General features: G+C 39.2%; 1 protein-coding gene and 1 long non-coding RNA gene across 2 annotated transcripts in view; one reads left to right on the top strand and one right to left on the bottom strand.

Annotated features, from left to right (window-relative positions):
• LOC132406529 (uncharacterized) overlaps positions 1 to 1,071 on the bottom strand; it is a 48,965-nt gene extending 47,894 nt beyond the window's left edge. The window contains exon 1 of the long non-coding RNA XR_009516189.1: positions 1,030 to 1,071. This is a non-coding gene — a long non-coding RNA (uncharacterized LOC132406529). The remainder of the gene's footprint in view (positions 1 to 1,029) is intronic.
• Positions 1,072 to 1,075: 4 nt separating this feature from the next.
• cdc37 (cell division cycle 37 homolog (S. cerevisiae)) lies at positions 1,076 to 21,444 on the top strand. Its single transcript, XM_059992322.1, has 8 exons — positions 1,076 to 1,296; positions 4,986 to 5,267; positions 7,003 to 7,111; positions 10,167 to 10,282; positions 13,824 to 13,946; positions 14,159 to 14,341; positions 19,373 to 19,444; positions 20,231 to 21,444. Exons 1-8 carry the CDS (start codon positions 1,195 to 1,197, stop codon positions 20,375 to 20,377), a joined length of 1,134 nt encoding a protein of 377 aa, XP_059848305.1. The 5' UTR covers positions 1,076 to 1,194; the 3' UTR covers positions 20,378 to 21,444.
• The last annotated feature ends 1,707 nt before the right edge of the window (positions 21,445 to 23,151 follow it).

Below are 23,151 nucleotides of genomic sequence, written 5' to 3'. Positions count from 1 at the left end.
TTATTTTCTGGACGCATGAATTGAACAGGGTTTTCTTACAGTTGGCTTAGGATTGCCAAACATTATGTGGATTTTCTGGTGTAGTCTGTTTTGTCATGTGTTCTTGTGATATCATTCTGGAGGAACGTTGTCTCATTTTTTAAACGCATTGCATTTGTGGTTTCTAAATGACAATAATCTGAATCTGAAAGAAATTGGTGCTGCAAATGAGGAATGTGGGCCCACTCGATGCATTTGAAACTTTATTGAATAGCAGGAAGTGCAGGACTTAGTTGAGGGTGTGTGGGCTGGCACTGATCAAGTCCAGTGTCATGATGCTTAATTCTGGTAACTTTTAGGTTAGTAGTTCCATGTCACCATAATGGTAGCTTTAAACAGAGAGGAATATTGTCTCATTTGTTTGTGGATAGCTTTCCGACATGGCTGTTTTGAAAAAATAACTATTTCCATAAGAATATTTTCTGGAGACAAGGTGGTGTTTATACCTCATTCGACCTTTTTTTAATCACCTCAGGGGTAAAGTCTTACAGACAGCTGTCGGCAAGTGGAAATGAGATAAAATATTGGGTGCATTAAAAGTGTAACTTGATAGGTTTTTGATCAGTATGGGCGTCAAAAGTAAAGGGGAGAAGGCAGGAGATTTGGGTTGAAAAGTGAAATAAATCAGTCATGCCGAAATGGCGGAGCAGACTCGATGGGCCGAACGGCCGGGTTCTGCCCCTGTATCTTATAGTGAAACACAAAAACGTTGTTATAGTGAAACAGGCCTCCAGCCCACCACAAAAACAAAACAAAAAAAAATTCTTGAAACAAATTGTGAAAGCGACCGTGAAATTACTGTACGATTTCCTAACCAACATGGTCAAATTAAATGTCAAGTTTACATTAAAGGAACTCGAAATTAATGCTGACCAGAAACAAAGCAGTATCTCTGTAAAACATTTGATAAAGGAAAACAGGAGTTGGGTAAAAATGAGAAACGCCAGCAAGTTCCCTGCAAAAGGCTTTGACATTATCAAGCGCCTTTACCTCATGGAGACGAACATCCCAGCGCGCTCGGGTGGGCTTGGCCTCGCCGCCGGATGTGGAAGTGACGCGTGGTGGGCGGGAGCCTGGTGGCCCAGGGAGTTTTCTAGAAGCGGCTGGAGGGATTGAGTGGCCTGAGAAGTTAGGTTTCAGCCTCGGGTTGTGACGATGGTGGATTATAGCGTGTGGGACCACATCGAAGTGTCCGATGATGAGGACGATACTCACCCCAACATCGATACGGCGAGTCTTTTCCGATGGAGGCACCAGGTACAGGTCCCCGGCCCGGCTCCCCACAGGCCACAGTCTTCCTGGGAAAGGTCTGGGTTCCGGACCTACCTCGGGGTCCTCCCCTGCACCATGTGTGGCTGGGTGGACAGGGGGATGGGGTGTGATCAAGCCTTTCCCGCTGTGTACCTCCCCACCATTCCCAAAATACATATAGTGCATGAGTCTGCCAAAGGTATGAAAGAGTTTTGATCTCTCCACTTGTTGGGCTGATTTAGCTCCTGTTACAATGGAAATGTGCTATGTAAACATGTCACGGTGTAATTACGGCTTGGCATGGGCGATGGTGCCACGGATTCTTAATGCATAGGAGGAGTTCATAAGGCACATCAGGTCAAGGTCAACATCAAGTTTATAGTCATATATACAAGTACATGTATGCACTGATGCAATGAAAAACTTGCGGCAGCACCATGTGCCTGTCTGGAGGCACTAAGCTGCCATTCCCACCTTCCTGGAACCGTACAAGATGCTGTATTTTCCTTAAGTACTTGGGCAAATGTTCTTCAGGCCCCTGATTAGCTACATCCTTTCAGGCAGTGAGCTCTGGATGTCAGTCAGTTTCTTCAGTCTGTGTTGTGAAGCCTTTTATATCTAGCAGTGTTAATTCAAAACTTGTAATTTGATTATACAAAATTCTAGTTGGTTTAAATCTAGAATGCCATCAGCATACTCTGGTCTTAGATATCATACAGGAAATATGTAACAGGGGATCTGTGGACCCTGAGATTCCAATTAGAAAACTTGGTTTATATTCCCTAAGACTTGCAAAATTAAGTGATGAACTAATTTTGATTTTTCTAGCCTTTAGGATTGCTAGAGGGAAAATATCTTGGCATATTGGGTATAAGAAACTAGGAGAAGGAGTTGGCCATCTGGCATATTGAGCCTGCCCCACCATTCAATAAGATACTGGGTGATCTGGCCATGGTCTCAGCCAAACCTGGTGCCTTTCTCTCATAACACTTAATTCTTCAGCTGTGCAATAATCTATCAAATCTCCACTGCTTCTCCAGGCAGAGAATTCCATAAATTCCATACTCTCTAGGAAAAGCAGTTTCTCATCATCTCCATCCTAAATCTATTTCCCAGAGCCTTGAGGCTCTGTCTCCTAGTTCTAGTCTCAGCTACCAGTGGAAACAGCATTCCTCCCTCTATCTGAACTATTCTTATCTTGAAATATTGGCTGTAATCTGAAACATCTTTTGAGAATGAATCTGAGAATACACTGTATGAGCAGAGAGGTTGAAATTTATTTTTTAAAGGGGAGTTTAAAAGGCACAGGAAGTGATTGTTTGACCTACACAATGTCTCTGTTGACCATGATGCTAAATTAAAGATCATGGGAGAATCGGCATTAACGTTCCCAGAAGAGCTACAATCTGAACATGTACAGACTTTTTTTTCTTGTCATTATTCCCTAAACGATGCAGTATAACAAATATTTACATAGCATTTACACTGTATTAGGTATTATAAGTAATCTGGAGATGATTTAAAGTATACAGGAGGATGTACATAGGTTATATGCAAACACTACACCATTTTATTTAAGGGACTTGAGCATCCGTGGATCTTGGTATCCGCGGAGAGTCCCGGAACCAATTCCCTGTGGATACCGAGGGATGACTGTATACAATTCTCATTAGGGTGTTTTTACCCTTTAAGTCCCTTAGCTCTATCCACAATGATTCTTGTTCATGATCTGATTTTTTTTTACCAACAGAACAATGCCACTCACACTGCCTTCCTGCCTGTCTTTGCATTGCAATGTGTATCCTTGGACATTAAGCTTCCAGCTGTAATCTTCTCTCACCCTATCTACTTAGGTTGCCATTAACTGTGTACTTTCTTCTAATATTTGACTTCATACTTGCAGTACCTCATACTTGCCTGTATAAAATTCCATCTGCCATGTTTTCTGTCTATATCTTATTGTAAAGTTTCACAATATTTTTTGCTATCCATGCTCTTTCATCATCCATAAATTTACTAATCAGTCTACATTTTCTCCCATCACTTATCACAGACAAGGATTGATCAAGCACTAAGGAACACCTCTGGTCACAGACCTCCAGTCAGAATAGCACCACAACATCACTGCTGTCAATCTTCACTTGCCAGGCCAATTTGAATCCATTTTACAAATCCAATTTCAGGACTCATGTCACTGATCCTCTGCATCTTAGCTTCTGGTTAAGCCTGTCATGAAGCACTTTGTCAAATGCTTTATTGAAGTCCATGTAGACATCATCCACATTCCAACCCTCATCACTCACAAAAAAAGACTCTTTCAAGTTTATAAGTCATGACTTGTAGCACGTAGAGACGTGTTGATTGTAAGCACAAGCGGTACTGGAAATCTTGAGCAACACACACAAGATGCTGGAGGAAATTTGCCAAGTTAAGCAATGTCTGTGGAGGAGTTCCTTCATCTGGATGTCTCAGGCCAAAACCCCTCCATAGGGACTGCCTGACTTTGATTTCCACCAGTATTTTGTGTGTGTTGCTCGAGGCATGTTGACTATCTCTAATAAGCCTGTGCTTTATTAAATGTTCTCCAATAGCTACCTAACCACTGAGGACAGATTCACTAGCCTGTAAAATCTTGGATTATCCCTGTTGCCCTCCTTAAACAAAAGAACATTTTGGCTACTCTCAAATCCTCTTGGACTTTCAACAAGGTAGAAAGTATGCAAAGATATTTGACAAGGCCCTAGCAGTGTCCTCTTGCTCTCTCAATAACCTATGTTATAACCCATCAGGTCTTGGGAACTTAACCACCTGTGTTCATCAATAGATCCAACAGCACTAGTCTTTGATCTCCATGATTATTGGGATACTCCATACAGGCTGTTCTCCATGTCCTTTTCCTTAGTGAATTCTGATGTGAAGTACTTGTTCAGTAGCTAGTAAAAGTGTCTTATTTCCTGAAAGTGCAAACAAGTGTGATCACTATCAGTCTTCAGATGACATGCATGGATTGAAAATAGAACTAGGAATATTTTGTGCTCTTTGCCCAAGTTCTCCATCTTGAACATTCTGAGGTGTATGACTATTGTAAAGGAGAATGGTTGCTTTACACAGAGTTTTGGAGGAAAATATTAGGCATCATTTAGGTAGTTGGAATGCACTATACATGGTGCACAAACAAGTGAGTGAATTGCATAATAGTCTCTTGGCATTGGTTTATTAAGATAGCTAACTACCTTGAAATATTATATTGATCTCTATCTGTCTGAACAAATAGAGGTACCCTTCATTTTCCACCTCAGTTCTGGACTTCCAATCCTTCAATTCCAGTTCATGGTAAATAAAAATGTCCTTCTTCCCCCATGCAGATTCTGAAATCGATTATTTCTGAAAGCTGTCTTAATGCGGAGAAGCCTTTGAGGACCTTGTCACTGGACATATATGGACAGTAATAATTTTCTCATTTACCTTCCAGTATGCATACAATTAGCTGGTAATGCTGCGGGGTTATCATGTAGCAATTGTACCCAAACACCCTGTGCTTCCCTGAGAAAAAAAACTCTGACATACTGTGCCAAAATTGGATGATTTAGTTTCTAAATCAACTGGTTCGTTTCTCGGTTTTTGCTCGACACTTTCACAGCAACGTTCACAGTTATCAGCTCAAAGAGCAGGTGTTTGCCACCTTTGTGTTCCAGGCTCGGATCGAGCGGATGGAAGAGGCACAGAAAGAGCGTGAGGAGTATGAGAAGGGGAGTAGTGACGTTAAGCGTAAGCTCAGTGAATGTCAAAAGAAGCTCAAAGAATTGGCACTGGCAAAAACGGACGATGCAAAGATAGAGATTGAAAAATTACAGGATGAGCTAAAACAGCTGAAAAAAGAAGAGAAGGAATGGGATAAGAAAGGAGCATTGCTGAAGAAGAAGGAAAAGTCTATGCCATGGAATGTGGACACACTAAGTAAAGAAGGATTCAGTAAGGTTAGTGTGGTGTTACTGAAGTAGTATTCCATATTTTCCACTGTTAGGCAGCTGAATGCCTGACTGCAAACAAGAACTTTGTGGGATAATACAAAACAAATCAAGCACTTTAAGTGCAACTTTTACCGTAATCAACATCAAGATGCCCATTTTACTGGGGGCGTTTAGGGCAGAAATGAAGTTCCTCCATCTCTAGCCGTGCTCTCTATTATGCCCCAGGTATGGTATGGCCCTCAGTTGCACACAGATACAGAAGGATTCTTCATTGCTATTTCCTTAACTTTTTTTTCCAGTCAGGGTTGTTAGCCCTGAGCTGAACCCCTAAACCTTGAGTACCAGTAGACCACTCTTAGTCTGGCCTTTTGCCCTTTGGCCTGTTTGGCATGTGTGACCCTATCAAGAGCCTTAAGCACATGGTCCTGACTCCAACCAACAAAGCACTCTGGGTCATTGAGGCACACAATCCTCCAAACCCTATGACAAGGTTGTGGTCCTCCTGGTCCACTGTTAAGGCAGGTGAGTGCCAGAGGACAAACAGAAACTTTGGGAAAATACGAAACCAATCAGTGCAGTTTTTTTCAGTAAGCTGATTTTTTTATTAGCTTCCAAAATGCTAATTGTTTCATTGGCACTGGAAAATATGTGCTATATCAGACACCACCCTTCCTGGCTGGTGCTAATCCCAGAATAGCCAGGGAAATACAAGACTTGGATTTGTATTGCAAACAATTAAATAACTTTTTGCACACTTAAAAGTGGAATTCTGTGTGTGCTCATAATTTAAGCTGGAAAAATAAATAAAAATAGTATACAGACTGTGCAACATCTTTGAAGATAGAAACACTCTATCCTGATATGTTTTCATTACTTATGAATATTAGTTATAATAGAGTAGATACAGAAGCTCCTTAACAAAGTAAATCTGCGCATCAGCAATGCAGCGAGAAGACTTGTTTTAATGATTGTGGGTGAGTGTTAGTCAGGAGAGATTGTAATTCTACTTTATGTTCACTCACTCATTTGGTCCAGCAACAACTGTATTTTAAAATTAACATTTGCTTATGTGAATTCATTTCTGTTATCCTCACTGCTATTCTGTGCAGTGTTCTCCAGACTTCCTATCTCTATTTCTCCACTCTGAGCCTTTGTCCATCCATTTTCTTTGCTCCACCTTGACCATTTTAGACCCTAAATCCAATCTCATTTTATGTTTTGTCTTTTAAAATACCCTTTAATATTTTGTGTCATCAAATGTTTATCTTAATGGGCCCTGGTCAACAGTGTTTCTATTGTCAGGCATGTTTAGAAGTTTTTACTGATTATAGTAAGTCACTATATTAGGTACAAGTTGTTTATAAACTCCAGTGGCTACCCTCATTTATCTGTTTAGCCCAGTTTTGTCAATTATGGACAAGTGAGTCATTTTGGTATTTAAACCAATTTTTTTCTTTTATTTTGTTATTGAAATAAGTAAGGCCCTCCATTATATCATTAGCAAACAAGTCGTTGGTGTTAAACTTGATGTAATACATAAAACCTGTCTAAAATAAAATTTCGAAAGAGTCAGGCACAGTTATTTTTCAGTTGCTTTTGTTAAGTCTTGGAAATAATTCAGGGAAAGTTTTTTTTTCTCTGTCTCTCTACCCCCCCCCCCCCCCCACCTTGAACTGCCAGTTGAAAGTCCACAGCTTACTCGATCATTTTGTAAATGCTGGAATGTTCTGCTTTTGCTTAGAGCGTTTTTAATGTGAAACCAGAATCGACCCAGATTGAAACAGAGGAAGATAAAGAAAAGAAACACAAGACCTTTGTGGAAAAGTACGAGAAACAGATCAAGCACTTTGGTAAGTGGCAACATCTTAAGCTTTCTGGTGATACTGCAAGCTTCCAAAATGCTAATTTCATGATTATTATGTAAGTATTTCATAGGATTGGATTGATTTATTTATTGAGATACAATGTGGAGTAGGCCCTTCTGGCCCTCAAGCCATTCTGCCCAGCAATGCCTCAATTTAATCATAGGAAAATTTTACAATGACCAATTAACCTACTAACTGGTACGTCTTTGGACTATGGGAGGAAATCAGAGCACCCGGAGGAAACCCACGCGGTCAGAGAGAGAACGTACAAACTACTTAAAGGCAGCAGTGGGAATTGTAACCCGGGTCACCTGTACTGTGAGGCGTTGTGCTAACCATTACACCACCCTGCCACCCCACAGTTGTTACCTGTTCTGGAAAGCAACTGTGTTTGTGCACCTGAGGTTCTACCCCAAAATCTTTTCTTGCTGGAGAAGTTGACTATTCTCTCAGAGTTTGCTTCTATAAAAGTTGACACTGACCTTGTACAAACCAGATCAAGCTAGGAATAAGAGGATGTTTCATTTTATCTTCTATTTTCTGCACTGACTGTTTTCCAGTTTTAAGTTCTGATGGATTTATTTGCTTTATTTTTATACTTGACTCGGTTCGCCAATTAAAGCAGTCACAATTACTAGATGGCATGACTAATATTTTACACTGCAGTTTCTAAAATGGAAGTCGGCCATTTCCTTTTCTGTTTCCCTTCATCTGTTTCTGACCTTTGATTTCAAATCCATTTTTTGCCTTGCATTCACTAGTGTAAATTTTGCCATTCATTTATTATGTCTGCATAGAATCTGTCGCAAAATTACTACACTGAATACCAGAAGTCTTGATGACAATACTGCAACAATTTTAACTTGTGTCTCTTCGGTATGTGTGAAAATTTGAGATTTAAATAAAATGGTAAGAATAGTCTACAGATCATGCAACATCTGTGGAAGTAGAAACAATCTTGCAAGCTTTGTTTTCTTTACTTAAAAATATGAGTTACAATACTGTCCAAAAGTGTTGGGCACAAAAGATTTTTTATATAGATTTTGTTTTAGATATTTACTTTTTGTTTTTTACATGAGTGTGTCTGTAGAAAAGACCAAATTTTAGAGTTCTAACCATTAATTTTCCAAAAAATTAAATGTCAAAGATTTTTTTGCATTTCATTAAAGGAAGTGACATATTAAGTAATAGACCATTTTCAAATAAAAACTTGATTAGCTTGTAGGTACTATATTTAGCTCAGTGCATGATTAATCAAAAATAACAAACAAGTATTAATGATCAATGACATAATGAATTGAATCAACTAATTAACTGAAACAGAAGTGGGTGTAGAAGGAATCAAACTGGGTGAAGGACAACCAAACTAAAAGGTGAGAGAGAGTGTGGCAGCTTAACCTTCAAAACATCAATTCTTACACCATGGCAAGAGTGAGCATAGCAACGAGACACCAAATGGTCATCGTACGTCAGCATAGTCTCCCCAAGTGGTAATTCCAAGACAGACAAGAGTTTCAAGGTGTGCTGTCCAAGCCATTCTGAAGAAGCACAAAGAAATGGACAAGGTTGAGGATGTAGTGGTCAGCCATGGAAGCTAAGTGCAGCAGATGAGAGAGACATCAAACTGACACCTCTTCTAAGTTGGAAGAAATCCAGCATGGATATCAGCTCTGAACTCACAGAAACCACTGGAATCCAAGCACATCCCTCTATAGTCTGGAGAAGTCTTGTCAGAAGTACCCTTCTTGGAAGAATTGTTACCAAAAAGCCATTCCTCTGAACTGGAAACAAAGCCAAGATTCTTACCTTCAGACAAAAACACAAGGACTGGGGTGCTGAACAATAACAGTAAGTGCTCTAGACTGAATAGTCAAAATTTGAAATTTTTGGCTCAAGTTTGTCCTTGGAAGAAGACCTGGAGAGCACTACATAGATGTGTATCTGCAGCCAACAGTAAAGTACGGTGGAGATTCCCTGCAGGTTTGGGGCTGCATTAGTTCTGGTCAGAATTAATAGAACCCTCAATGCTGAGAAGTACAAGCAGATTCTCATCCATCATACAATACCATAAAGAAGGTGTCTGATCGGTCCCAACTTAATTCTGCAGCAGGATGATGATCCCAAACACATGGCCAAGAACTATCTTCAGCGAAAAGAAGAACAAAGAATTCTGCATCAGATGTTATGGCCTCCACAGAGCCCTAATCTCAACGTCATCTAGGCTGAAAGGAATTACCAGGAGAGACAGAAGCAAGCGAGACAGCTAAAGTCTGCAGAAGTTTTCCCAGATGCTTAAAACAATCTACCAGCTGATTTTCTTATAAAACTGCACAACAGTGTACCTAAGAAAATTGCAGTTTTAAAGGCAAAGGGTGGTCACACCAACTTTTGATTTGATTTAATTTTTTACTGTTTATTGCTGTTTAAGGTAAATTTTTGATATTTAGAAACTTTTACTTACTTTACTTTATTGTCACCAAACAATTGATACTAGAGCGTACAATCATCATAGTAATATTTGTTTTTGCGCTTCACGCTCCCTGAAGTACAAATCAAAGTAAATATAATAACAATTTAAATTATAAATCATTATTAGAAAATAGAAAAGGGAAAGTAAGGTAGTGCAAGTCAGGTCCAGATATTTGGAAGTTACGGCCCAGATCCAGGTCAGGATCCGTTCAGCAGTCTTATCACAGTTGGAAAGAAGCTGTTCCCAAATCTGGCCGTACGAATCTTCATGCTCCTGAACCTTCTCCCAGAGGGAAGTGGGACAAAAAGTGTGTCAAACGTGATAAAAATTATTTTCATTTCATTATTTTTGAAAGCATCTCCGCTTTACATTTTTTTACAGGTGTCTAGGACATCTGCAGTGTACTGTGGATGTATCTAGAATGGAATGTCTTTAATTAGCACACAATCTGTTGTAACAAGTTATTGATTGATTGAATGCGTGCAAGTTCTTCAAATTAATGCAGGGAGGTGAAGGTTGTCCAGTTTTTAGAAAGTGAGAAAAATAACCTTGTTACCCATCTGTACACAGGCATGCTCAGCCGCTGGGATGACAGTCAGAAATACCTGTCCGACAATCCCCACCTCGTATGTGAAGAGACAGCTAATTATCTGGTCATCTGGTGCATTGATTTAGAAGTTGAAGAGGTAAAGTGGGTCATTAGAGCATGAATGTTTTGAGTAGGAGTAGGAGCAGGCTCTTAATTTCTGTTCCACAAGTCATCAAGATCATAGATGGTCTTTACCTTGCCCACCTTTTTCTGCATTTTTCCTTATTCCTTTGTTGTCCAGACTATTTACAAGACCTGATGCATTTGCCAAATAATTGTCATCAAAGCAAGTCAATACCTTTTGAGTATTCACTAAAGACCAGACAGAGAAAAGCCATGGGGTTTACTTTGACTGCAGGTCTGTGACTGGTGGTGGTGGTCTGCATAGATCCATTCTGGTACTTCTGATGTTTGTGATATATATATAAATAACCTGAATGAAAAATGTAAATGGGGGTATTAGTAAGATTGCAGACAAAATTGCTGGTATTGTGAATAGCATAGAAGACTCAAAAGGATACAGCAGGACATACTGTCAGTATGGACATGATAGAGAAATGGCAGGTGATGTTTAACCCTGCCATATTTTCAGTGTCGCACTTTTGGAGGAGACTGTACACTGTTGGTTTCAAAACTATTAAGTGTTGATGTACAGAGGAATCTTGGGCTTCAAGTCTATAGCTCTGTAAAGGTGGCTGCACAGGTTCATAAGGTGGTCAAAAAGACATATGACATGCCAGCTTTTTGTCAAGGAATTGAGTTCAAAAGTCAGGAAGCTATATTGCAGTTTTATAAAATGCTAGTTGAGCAGCACCTTGAGTATTGCATTCAGTTCTGGTTGCTCCATTATTGGAAGGAACTGGGGGTTTTTGGTTTACTATGATGCAGCCTAGATTAAAGGGCATGTGCAACAATGAGAGTTTGGACATCTTGAGTTGTTTTCTCTGTAGTGGCAAGGGCTGAAGGAAGATCTGATAGAGGTTTATAAGATTATGAGAGGTGAAATGCCTAATACCAAAGGGCATGCATTTAAGATGGGGGTGGGTTAAATTCAGAGGAGATGTGTGAGGCAAATTTTATATGCAGAGTGATGGCTGTCTGGACCGTGTGGAGACATATATGATGGAGGTGTTTAAGTGGCTCTTTGATACGCACATAAATGTACAGGAATTGGAAGGATATAGATATTGTCCAGGCAGAAGTGATTAGTTTAGTTGGGCAATTAATTGCTCATGTGATTAGTTTGGCATAACATTGTGAACGGAAGGGCCTGCTGTTCCTCTGCTGTACTGCTTTGTGTTCTAAATTAAATAATCTGAACACTCAGTTTGGGTCCCTAAAGCTAATTTTCCTGCTGAATTTAGGGGTGGGGAGAGATGCAGAGATTTATAACCATATAACAATTACAGCACGGCAACAGGCCATCTCAGCCCTTCTGGTCCATGCCGAACGCTTACTCTCACCTAGTCCCACTGACCCGCACTCAGCCCATAACCTTTCCTGTCCATATATCTATCCAATTTTACTTTAAATCACAATACTGAACCTGCCTCTACCACTTCTACTGGAAGCTCGTTCCACACAGCTACCACTCTCTTGAGTAAAGAAATTCCCCCTTTTGTTACCCTTAAACTTTTGCCCCCTAACTCTCAACTCACGTCCTCTTGTTTGAATCTCCCCTACTCTCAAAGGAAAAAGCCTATCCATGTCAACTCTATCTATCCCCCTCATAATTTTAAATACCTCTATCAGTCCCCCCTTAACCTTCTACGCTCCAAAGAATAAAGACCTAACTTGTTCAGTCTTTCCCTGTAACTTAGGTGCTGAAACCCAGGCAACATTCTAGTAAATCTTCTCTGTACTCTCTCTATTTTGTTGACATCTTTCCTATAATTCGGTGACCAGAACTGTACACAATACTCCAAATTTGGCCTTACCAATGCCTTGTACGATTTTAACATTACATCCCAACTCCTATACTCAATGCTCTGATTTATAAAGGCCAACATACCAAAAGCTTTCTTCAATACCCTATCCACATGAGATTCCACTTTCAGGGAACTATGCACCATTATTCCTAGATCACTCTGTTCTACTGCATTCTTCAATGCCTTACCATTTACGATGTATATCCTATTTGGATTATTCCTACCAAAATGTAGCACCTCACACTTATCAGCATTAAACTCCATCTGCCATTGTTCAGCCCACTCTTCTAACTGGCCTAAATCTCTCTGCAACCTTTGAAAACCTATTTCATTATCCACAATGCCACCTACCTTAGTATCATCTGCATACTTACTAATCCAATTTACCACCCCATCATCCAGATCATTAATGTATATGACAAACAACATTGGACCCAGTACGGATTCCTGAGGCACACCATTAGTCACCGGCCTCCAACCTGACTAACAGTTACCCACCACTACTCTCTGGCATCTCCCATCTAGCCACTGTTGAATCCATTTCACTACTTCAATATTAATACCTAATGATTGAACCTTCCTAACTAACCTTCCGTGCGGAACCTTGTCAAAGGCCTTACTGAAGTCCATATAGACAACATTCACTGCTTTACCTTTGTCAACTTTCCTCGTAACCTCTTCAAAAAATTCGATAAGGTTTGTCAAACATGACCTTCCACGCACAAATCCATGTTGACAGTTCCTAATCAGACCCTGTCTATCCAGATAATTATATATACCATCTCGAAGAATACTTTCCATTAATTTGCCCACCACTGACGTCAAACTGACAGGCCTATAATTGCTAAGTTTACTCTTGGAACCCTTTTTAAACAATGGAACCACATGAGCAATATGTCAATCTTCCGGCACCATCCCCATTTCTAATGACATTTGAAATATTTCTGTTAGAGCCCCTGCTATTTCTACACTAACCTCCCTCAAGGTCCTAGGGAATATCCTGTCAGGACCCGGAGATTTATCCACTTTTATATTCCTTAAAAGCGCCAGTACTTCCTCCTCTTTAATCGTCGTAGTTTCCATAACTTCCCTGCTCGTTTCCCTTACCTTGTACAATTCAATATCCTTCTCCTTAGTGAATACCGAAGATAAGAAATTGTTCAAAATCTCCCCCATCTCTTTCGGCTCCACACATAGCTGTCCACTCTGATTCTCTAAGGGACCAATTTTATCCCTCACTATCCTTTTGATTTGATTATCTTCTTATTATCCAGACTGATGAATTGTTGTGACCCATTAGAGACTGACAGCTTTGTACAATTATTGATAATTTGCTGCCTAAAGATCTTCCAGTCAATTATGCCTACTGGTTTAGGGATATATAATTGTGAAAGAGCCACTTTAAATTATAAATCACTGTACAGTTTACCATAGAAGATTTTTATCTTGTTTGCATCTGTGGTTTATGTATTTCAGTTTTGGCATTGTTGTTCCATGCATACGTATGAGTTTCACATCGTATAGGCTTACTAATCATGAATTGTTCTGACATCAAATCTCGATTGGGTAATGTTTGGGACAACTGAAAAATTGAAGTGCAAGTAAATTTATGGGATAGGATTTTATTCTGTCAGCACAGTTGGTCGTCAGAGCATCTGTTAAAAGTAATTAATGTGTTAAAGTTATTTTTTGAATGGGTTCCCTCTCCAGAAACATGCACTGATGGGACAGGTAGCCCATCAAACCATAGTAATGCAGTTTATCCTGGAACTTGCCAAGAGCCTTAAGGTGGATCCAAGAGCCTGTTTTCGACAGTTCTTCACCAAAATCAAGGTATGGGAAAATCTGGTTGTCATTTGAGTTTTAATCAGTTTGTTTTAGACCATCTCCCTGTGAAATCATATTTTCCCTTGTGACCTACTATTCTTTTAACTGTACCAGATATCATTTTTCTTGTGATAAATACATAAGTTTTATGTATTTCATGAGAATTAAGACTAAATCTTGAATCTGGGACTTTAGAGTGTTTACAACTGTCTTCCCAGACAGCAGATAAACAGTACGTGGAGGCATTTAACGATGAACTTGAAGCCTTTAAGGAGCGGGTCAAAGGTCGTGCCCAAGCAAGGATAGAAAAGGCAATGAAGGAATACGAAGAGGAAGAACGCCAGAAGCGTATGGGACCTGGTGGGCTTGACCCTGTGGATGTATATGAAAGTCTTCCACTGGTGAGTATATCATTATTAAATGGTACCATTGGTCTGAGGAAGAGTATTTAATGTATTGCATCATCGTCCATTCTTACTCTTACCTTTCACCAGTAGAGGTGCTCCCATTCTGCACTGCATCTCAATAAAATAAAATAAAGACTTTTCAGTACAACACACACACAAAATGCTGGAGGAACTCGGCAGGTCTCGTCAGGAAACTAGTTCATAGTAAATTTATCTTCAAAGTACACATCACCGTGTACAACTGTGAAATTTATTTTCTCGCAGGCATTCACACTAAATACAAAAAAAACACAATGGAATCAATGTAAAACTGCACACAAAGACAGACAAACAGCCAAAAGACAAGATACTGTAAAAACCAAAACTGAAAAATATAATGTTAATAAATTAATACATTAAAATATAATGATATTAGTAAATAACTAAGCAATAAATATTGAGAGCATGAGATGAATAGACCTTGAAATTGACTCCATAGGTTGGGAATCAGTTCAGTGTTGGGGTGAGTAAAGTTATCCCCTTTGGTTCAAGCCCCTGATGGTTAAGAGGTAATAGCTCTTCTTGAACCTGTTGGTGTGGAACCCAAAGGTTCCTGGACTTCCTTCCTCTTAGCAACCGTAAGAAGAAATTATACCTGGGTGGTGGGGGGCTTTGATGGATAAAACTTTCCTGCGCTCTTTGTAGATGTGCTCAATGGTGAGTACATCTTTACCTGTGATGAACTGGGCTGTATCTACTACTTTTTGTAAGCTTTTCCGGCCAAGGATATTGCTGTGCTTCAACCAGTCAGGATACTCTCCACTGTGCATCTATATAAATTTGTTAGAGTTTAGACATACCAAATCTTCGCAAACTTCTAATAAAATGGAAATACTGCTGTGCCTTCTTTGTAATGGCACTTGAATGCTGGACCCAGGACAGATCCTCTGATAGCGCCGAGGAATTTAAAGTTCCTAACTCTCTTCACCTCTGATTCTTTGATGATCTCTGGTTTCCTGCTTTTGTAGTGAATAATCAGCTCTTTAGTCTTGCAGATTTGAGTAAGGGGTTGTTGTTGTGGCACCACTCAACCAGATTTTCAATCTCCCTCCAATATGCTGATTTGTTATCACCTTTGATTCTGTGAGCAGCAGTGATGTCATTGTCAAATGTAAGTATGTAATTGAATGGAGCTGTACTTAGTCTTACAGTCATAAATATAAAACAAGTAGAGTGGGGTAGTGGGAGGGCTAAGCTCACAGTCTTGTGTTGCACCTATGTTACCGGTAATTGGGAAGAAGATGTTGTTGCCAATCTGAACTGATGGGTCTGCAAGTGAGGAAATTGAGGATCCAGTTGCACAAGGGGATATTGAGGCCTAGGTCTTGCAGCTTATTGATCACTTTTGAGGGAATTATAGCATTGAATGCTGAGCTGTAGTCAATGAAGAGCAACTTGTATGCCAGTTGAGTAACAATGATGGCTGGTATGGAGCTGGTTAAGTGCATTCATAATTGGTTCTGAGGTAGGAAACGGAATTGTGGTTGAAAGTTGTTTTTCGAATGGAGACAGGCAACTAATGGTGTGCCACAGGGATTGGTGTTGGGACCCTTGTTATACATTATTTATGTAACTGATTTGAATGCAAGTACACAAGGCTTGATTAGTAAATTTTGTGGGTGTCACGAAATTAGGAAGTGTTGATAGTGGAGAAGGTTATCGCAGATTAACAAGGAATTTTAATCGGAAGTGTGCTGAGGAGTGGCAAATGGATTTCAATGGAAGTAAGTATGAGGTAATGTATCTGGAAAGTCAAAATAGCATAGGACTTGTTCTTTGAATGGTAGGCCATTAGCTAATGTAATGGAGCAAAAGGACCTAGGAGCAGAAGTGAATAGTTTGTTGAGAGTGGTGTCACAAATGGACAGTATGGTTTTAAAAAAAAAACAATTAGCAAACTGGCCTTCATTAGTCAGAGCACTGAGTGTAGCCGTTGGGGGATTATGATGCCGTTGTCTAGGTTGTTTATTGGGTTGTATTTGGAGTCTCTACAGTTTTCATTACCTGCTATAGGAAAGATGTGGTTAAACTGGAAAAAATGCAGAAAAGATTTGCAAGGACATTGCCAGGATAAAAGGGTCTAAGTTGTAGGGAGAGGTTGTCCGGGCTAGGTCTTTATTCCCTGGAATGTAAGAGAATGAGAGGTGGCCTTAGAGAAGTGTTGAAAATTATGAAAGGCATAGATAAGGTGGATGTTATCAGTCTTATCCCAGTGTAGGGAAGTACAAAACTAGCAGGGATAGGTTTAGGGTGAGAGAAGAAAGATTTAATTGGGACCTCAGAGGGGAAAATATAGCATGCAGAGGATAGTGAGTATATGAAATGAGCTGCCAAAGGAAGTGATTTAGGCGAGTGCAATAGCATAATTTAAGAAACATTTGGATAAGTACGTGAACGGACAGGGGTTAGTAGGATATGGGCTGAATGCAGGAAATTGGGACTGGCTGTATGAACACAGTGGTGAATACATGGATTTGTTGGGCCAAAGGGCCTGTATATATGTTGTATTTTTTCTCTGACTATAATGCAAGGATTCACTAAGTAGTTTCAATTTAGTTTTCACAACTTCCAAAGACCACTACAGGTATTTGTATTCAGATATTGTATGCTCTTGATGAACCTGGCTGAGATTTGACCTCAGCGAGTTTTCTGAGTCCCTGACTCGGGGACCTTGACTTCTATAGTTGGTCTCTGGTGTCACTGCTATTGACTATCTTCAAGGTGTCCTTTTAGATATTCTGTGCGTGTCTTGGAGTTACAGCCTAGTTGTTTTTTGCCATTTGTATAGCTATGATTCCAATCTTTCTTTGTTTCAAGTGTTTATTTAACCCCTTTCAAATTTCTGCCAATCTACAGTTACCACAATATCAGTTTGTGATTTTTGAAATTTATCGTACTGCCCCTTTTACAAGATGTCATTTCTTGAAATGTCCACATTTGCTTGTTCACTGTATAGTCAAGAGGGATAGTTCATAGCGGATGGAGAGCTTTCACAGCTACGTTCCCACATTTGTTGCTAATCTCTGTTCATGTAACCTTCGCTGTGCTGCTTTGTTCTTGGTTCCAGCATCTCTTGCTCGCCAGCAGAGTCCTCCCAGAGCCTGATGGGATACTTAATATCTCTCTGTCTGCTACATCAGAGTCACATTTATTATCAGTGAAATTTATATTGTGGCAGTATAGAGACATTAAAAATTACCATAAGTTGCTAAATGAATGGTACAAAAAAAGAATAATTAGGTAGTGTTCATGGGCCATTCGGAAGTCTGGTGGAGGTGAAGAAGCTGTACCTAAATCGTTGTGTGGGTCTTGAGGTTCCTGTACCTCCTCCGTGATGGTGGTAATACGAAGACGGTATGACTCGATGGTAAGGATCATTGGATATGGATGATGCCTTCTTGAGCTCCTGCCTCTTGAAGATATCCTCGATGGTGGAGAACGTAGTTCCCATGATTTGAACTGGCTGAATCTACAACCCTCTGCAGCCTCTTGCCATCCTGTACGTTGGAGGCTCCATATCAGGCTGTGATGCAACCAGTCAGAACATTACCATACATTTGTAGAAATTTGCTAGAGTTTTTTAATGACAAAGCAAATAAGGCACTGGTGAGACATGGTAACACTTTACAGGCAGTTAACAAAAATACTAACAGTTCTACTAAATATACTTTTTTGGACTACGATTACTGGAATCCGTAGCTTGTGATATCCCGTTGAGGGGTGTGCTTTTGAACCATCTGTATAACACGACATTTTTTTGGTATCCTAGAAGATACCGACTGCGCACTTGAGAATGCAAGTATGATCGTAGCAGCCATTGCTAGAGTGGACTTGGGGCCAGACTGAAGCAGTGGGGCTCAAACCTGAGAGTGAATAACAAACTGGTGGTTGTCTGATTTAAGTGCTGAGCCAGATTAATAAGATTAGGATGCCAAGGCCAAAGACAAAGGACAAACCACTGTTCCGCTCATAACTTAATGAGGCTTTACCTCAGCACTGAATCTGGCTCTGCAGCTCAGCTATGGAATCTTCACTTCATGCTCTGTGGATTGTTTGTTTTTAAATGTGTGTGTGTGTATTCTTTGCACAATTTGTTCATTCTTTTTCACATATTGGATGTTTGACTGTCTTTGTGGTGTGGGGGAGGCTATGAATTCTACTGTGTTTCTTTGTTTTCTGGCTGCTTGCAAGAAGGTGAATCTCAAGGTTGCATATGGTATATGTACTTTGATAATACATTTATTTTGAACTTTTTTTGATATACCAAGTTCCTTAAACTCCTCAAAGTTGAGCTGTTGGCATGCTGTTTTCATGATCATATCCACGTATTGGTCCCTGGATAGATCCTGAAGATGTTGATAACTAGGAGCTTGAAGCTGCTCACCTTTTCCACCACTGATCCCATTCTCCAATTTTCAAACTTGTCAGGACCAAATTGATTTTGGAATTTTGTAAAACATATCAAAATAGACTTTTGTTGAAACCCCAGATGGCAGGGATACTCGGGCAGCATCTCTTAAGAGAAATGTTATTTCATCATCGATGCTGCTGAGTATTTCTATTAAATATTCTGTAGATGATATGCTTTTAACAAATTTGGTTAAACTAAATGAGACTAGAATTAGAGATCATGGGTTAACAGTGAAATGTTTAAGGAGAATATGAGGGGTGTTTTTTTACTTGGTGGTGAGTGTGTGGAAGGAACTGCTAGCAGAAGTGATTTCAACATTAAGAGAAATTTGGATAAGTACGTGAATGGGAGGGTTATGGTCCAGGTGCAAGTCAAAGGGGACTAGGCAGAGTAATAGTTCAGCACAGACTCTGCTGCAGTATTCAATGACTGTATGACTCTATAATCCTTGGAATAGGCAACATTTACTCTTCCAAATTTATGCCATCCTCAATGAATTTGAGAAATTTGTTTCTTCTTGTAAAGCTTTTAAAAGTTTACAACATTGCTCAAGTCTTTGCTGCCTGTTTTTGCAGGAGATGAAGAATTGTTTTGATGCAAAAGATATTCAGCTGTTGCAGGATGTTATCAGCAAAATGGATCCAACAGTAAGTAATTCTGGTGGCTAAAAATATTCAGCACTTCTACATCCGCATCATGCTTAATCTTGTCCTGATGGTATCACTTTTGTATTCCTACACTTCCTGATTTTGACTATAGAAGACATTATGTGATTTTATACATGAAAGGATTGGGGGGTGGGGTGGGGACATCAATATTATGTGGAAGCTCTGTCAATCTGTCAACTCTTGTCTGGTTATCCTGAAAGCAATGTTGAGCAATTTGGTGGTCTGCTGCTCTAAAGAGGGAGTGTGAGGGAAGATTCCTAATGATTGGGAGGTGGGGGAGTAGAATAGAATCAATCAAGCTAAATGAAGACAACTGAACAGCTTAAAAGTAATGAAAATTTAACTTTAGTTTGAAATTCCTAAATTCTAATTGGTGATCCAAAAGAGTAACAACACAGCACTCTCAGTAGATTATCTATTTCAGTGATATGCATGCACTGGAGCAGGGTTTAGACCACAGTCTTGTGGACTTGTGCAGGAGTGCTATGACATGACTTAAAAGATCGCTTAAGACTGGTGCTACCATGCATCTGTAATCCCAGCTTCTGCTTGATCTCCAGTGATCCCAGCTAGGCATTGGGTATATCTGTGTGTTGCATTTTAGTTATGTTTAGTTGCATAAATTTGTTTACCTTCTGGCCCATTTTATGTTCTTAAAAAAAACAAGAAAAATCTGGCCAACTCTGAAAGCATGTAGCAGTGTTTATCCTCTGGAGAAGGTGGTTTAATTTTATTAAAGATGAATTTACTCTGTGCATCATCTAGGAAGCTAAGTACCACATGCAGCGCTGCATTGACTCGGGACTCTGGATTCCAAATGCAAAGGCTGCTGAGGAGGAAGGAGAGAAGAAAACAGGGGAAGATGATCCTGTATATGAAGAAGTTAAAAAGGAATCCACTGAAGAAAAATAAAGCTATTTTTGTTTGTGTAATTGCTAGCTTTAAGTGCTGTGCCTAGGAACAGACTGCATCCTGATTAGGGTTGACATAAGCTTGAATATATTGGTCTATTCAATGAAAACTGAAAGTCTGACACAAACCAAATGCTTTTCTGTATTTTAATAAATACACAAGTTTTTGACAGCATACAGACTGCTTCACTATTTGCAGTAACTCACTGGATCCACTGGTAACTGCAAAAGAAACAAATGTCTGAATGAGTGACTGCTTTCCAAGTACTTCATGACCATTGCATATGGCGTTGAAAGACACAGACAAGGGAAGTACCTGTCTCTGCTCCTAAACTGTGCCGAGTTATCAAATGAGAGCTTGCGTGGTTGCCTTGAAGCTTCGGCTCACTGGAGAGAGAACAGTTATTGCTTATGAAACTATACCTCACAAAAGTATAAAGTTGAGGGGGGAAATGATAGAATTCATAGCTTAAATTCTGCAAGTGGGCTTTCTAGCTAATGTCACTTAATTGAGGTAATATTTGGAAAGAAATAGAAAATCCTGAAGGTTATTGATACAAAATTTGATGGGAATGAAATAGCAAAACTTTTGTAGTCTATAAAAAAATTTAGAATCCATGCTCACAAACTTAAATATAGTTAGCAAAGTTGGTATCTCATGATCTGGGTACATTGTCAGGAGTTGGGACAGGGAAACAGAATTATCAATTCTTCATAGGCTCTCGGATTTTGAGTGCTTGTACATCAACATTTCATTTTTCTGGTTAGATGAGGGATTTACATGACACAGTTTTGATAAGTGCTTTTATCTTGGTATTAAAACATCATAGTATTGTCTGTACTAAATTTGACTACTTTTATGTTCTGTACATATATTTTAATGAAACTGCACACTGATCACATTGTGGCTCAGAATAACTTTATTGAGGGCCAATGTTGCTGTTGATACCGCTCATTACTGTGACCCGTTTGATCTGAAGCAGTTGCTGTTTTCAGTAAGGTAGTTATTGTGTCCATTTATTTCCTGTTACTGGCCATCATGTATGCAAATAAAGATGATGCAGTATATTGCCTCTTGAGTAGCCTGCTCACTAAACTTCTGCAATTTATTTCACTAAATGTTATTAATGTAAATGCAACAGGAATACTTCAAGGAATTTTTTATGGTTTTAATAATTGCTGGTTTCATCAATAAGCCCAACACGGTGTATTTAGCATTCAAAAGTGTATATTCTCCACATTTCCAAAATTCTAGAGAGCTTAGTTTATTTCTGACCTTGATTATTTAATTTTTGATTACTTCTATGAAACGCAGTGGGAGGTCTTGCTGGAGGGAATATGTTAATATTGAATGCTTTGTATTGAGTCAAACTGGATATACAGTCACTTTTGCTTCCTCTTTTCCATGATCTATTGTACCAAGCATTATCATCTATTTTGGTCTCTCTCAATTCAGTCATTTCCCATTTCAGCATTCTATTTTGCTGAATCATTGTGCACATGTCATTAATTAAATGACTGGTTTTTGAATTGCACTTTCCATTCACAATAGTGATTTTTGAAACTAACAGTTTCAGTATTGTTTTGTATTACACGCTTACTTATTTGTCTCTGAACATACTGCTAACTATAACATGACACTATATAATACAAAATAAAGTAGGGGCCTACCATGTATATAAACTATATTGTGCACATAATCATTGGATCTCATTGCTGTCTAATCTATCCAGTTTACTCACAATACTGAAATGGTTTTGCACTGAAGAACCTGTCCCAAGAAACATCCAAGAAGGAATAAAACTAATTTACTTCAATGTTGTGTTCTAAGTAACAAGCTAACAGTTATCTGCACTTCTTTTGTGAGACTATGGTCTGCATAAGGATTTTCCAACATCAGTATCTATGCTTCCATATGGGTTCTATGTACGTTTCACTGTGTTCTCCGATGTTTGTCGACCGTTTCCATTCCCCTTCTTCAATCCCAGGCTCTCTAGGGAAAAAAAAGTGCCCCCTCCGCCCCCAATCTTTTCCTGCACTCTCGAAGGAAAAAATGTTAACAAGACAAATTCTATTGGATAATTCAACAGGCCTAACTTAATCAGATGTATTATTGTTTTAAACAGCAAAAAATATGAAAATATCCAATTGTATAATATAATTAAAGGAACTCATTGCATTTTGAGAAAATCAGCAGAAAATAAAATACCCACAGCATAACACTATTATTAAAACAAAACATGATCTTAAACCAGGGTATTACATTCTCTGCTCCCCCACCAAAAATATGTATGTCCTAGTGACTTTGTAAACCTTTGACACTTACCAAACTCATTATCAATAACACAGCATTTATACTTTATGTTCACACTTGTGTTTTGATAGTATTCAATCATGTGGCTTTCACCATTCAAATGAGTTATGTAATTACAAGATCTTCCAATCCAGTTGTAGGTGGGTGTAATGTATTTCATCATTGAAATTGACACACTTTGATTTTCAGATGCATCATATGCCAGTGTAACTGGAAGTTTCCTCTCTGTGATCTTATTTCAGTTTCTTCTTTACTTAATGATTTTCAGACACTATTTCATCAGTTTGAATCTTTTCTTGTGGCTTTTCATGTTTTCTTGGAGATGCCTTATCCCGTCCATCATTCATTCCTCCTGCCTTTCTACTAAACTCAGCATAAATTTCAATTATATTGAAGTCTGGTTCCCTTTCACCATCTAATATCATATCTGGTTGTCCAGTGGTTGTATTCCCCACTATACC

Source organism: Hypanus sabinus, chromosome 16 (genome assembly GCF_030144855.1).
Source record: "Hypanus sabinus isolate sHypSab1 chromosome 16, sHypSab1.hap1, whole genome shotgun sequence".
Lineage (NCBI taxonomy): Eukaryota > Metazoa > Chordata > Chondrichthyes > Myliobatiformes > Dasyatidae > Hypanus > Hypanus sabinus.
Note: the sequence above shows the minus strand (reverse complement) of the source record. Positions and strands in the feature narration are given on the sequence as shown.

Coding starts and splice junctions, on each gene's coding strand:
- cdc37 (XM_059992322.1), top strand. CDS start 1,195: ATGGTGGATTATAGCGTGTGGGACCACATCGAAGTGTCCGATGATGAG. Junction 10,283..13,823: donor TTGATTTAGAAGTTGAAGAG/GTAAAGTGGGTC, acceptor TTCCCTCTCCAG/AAACATGCACTGATGGGACA. Junction 14,342..19,372: donor TATATGAAAGTCTTCCACTG/GTGAGTATATCA, acceptor CTGTTTTTGCAG/GAGATGAAGAATTGTTTTGA.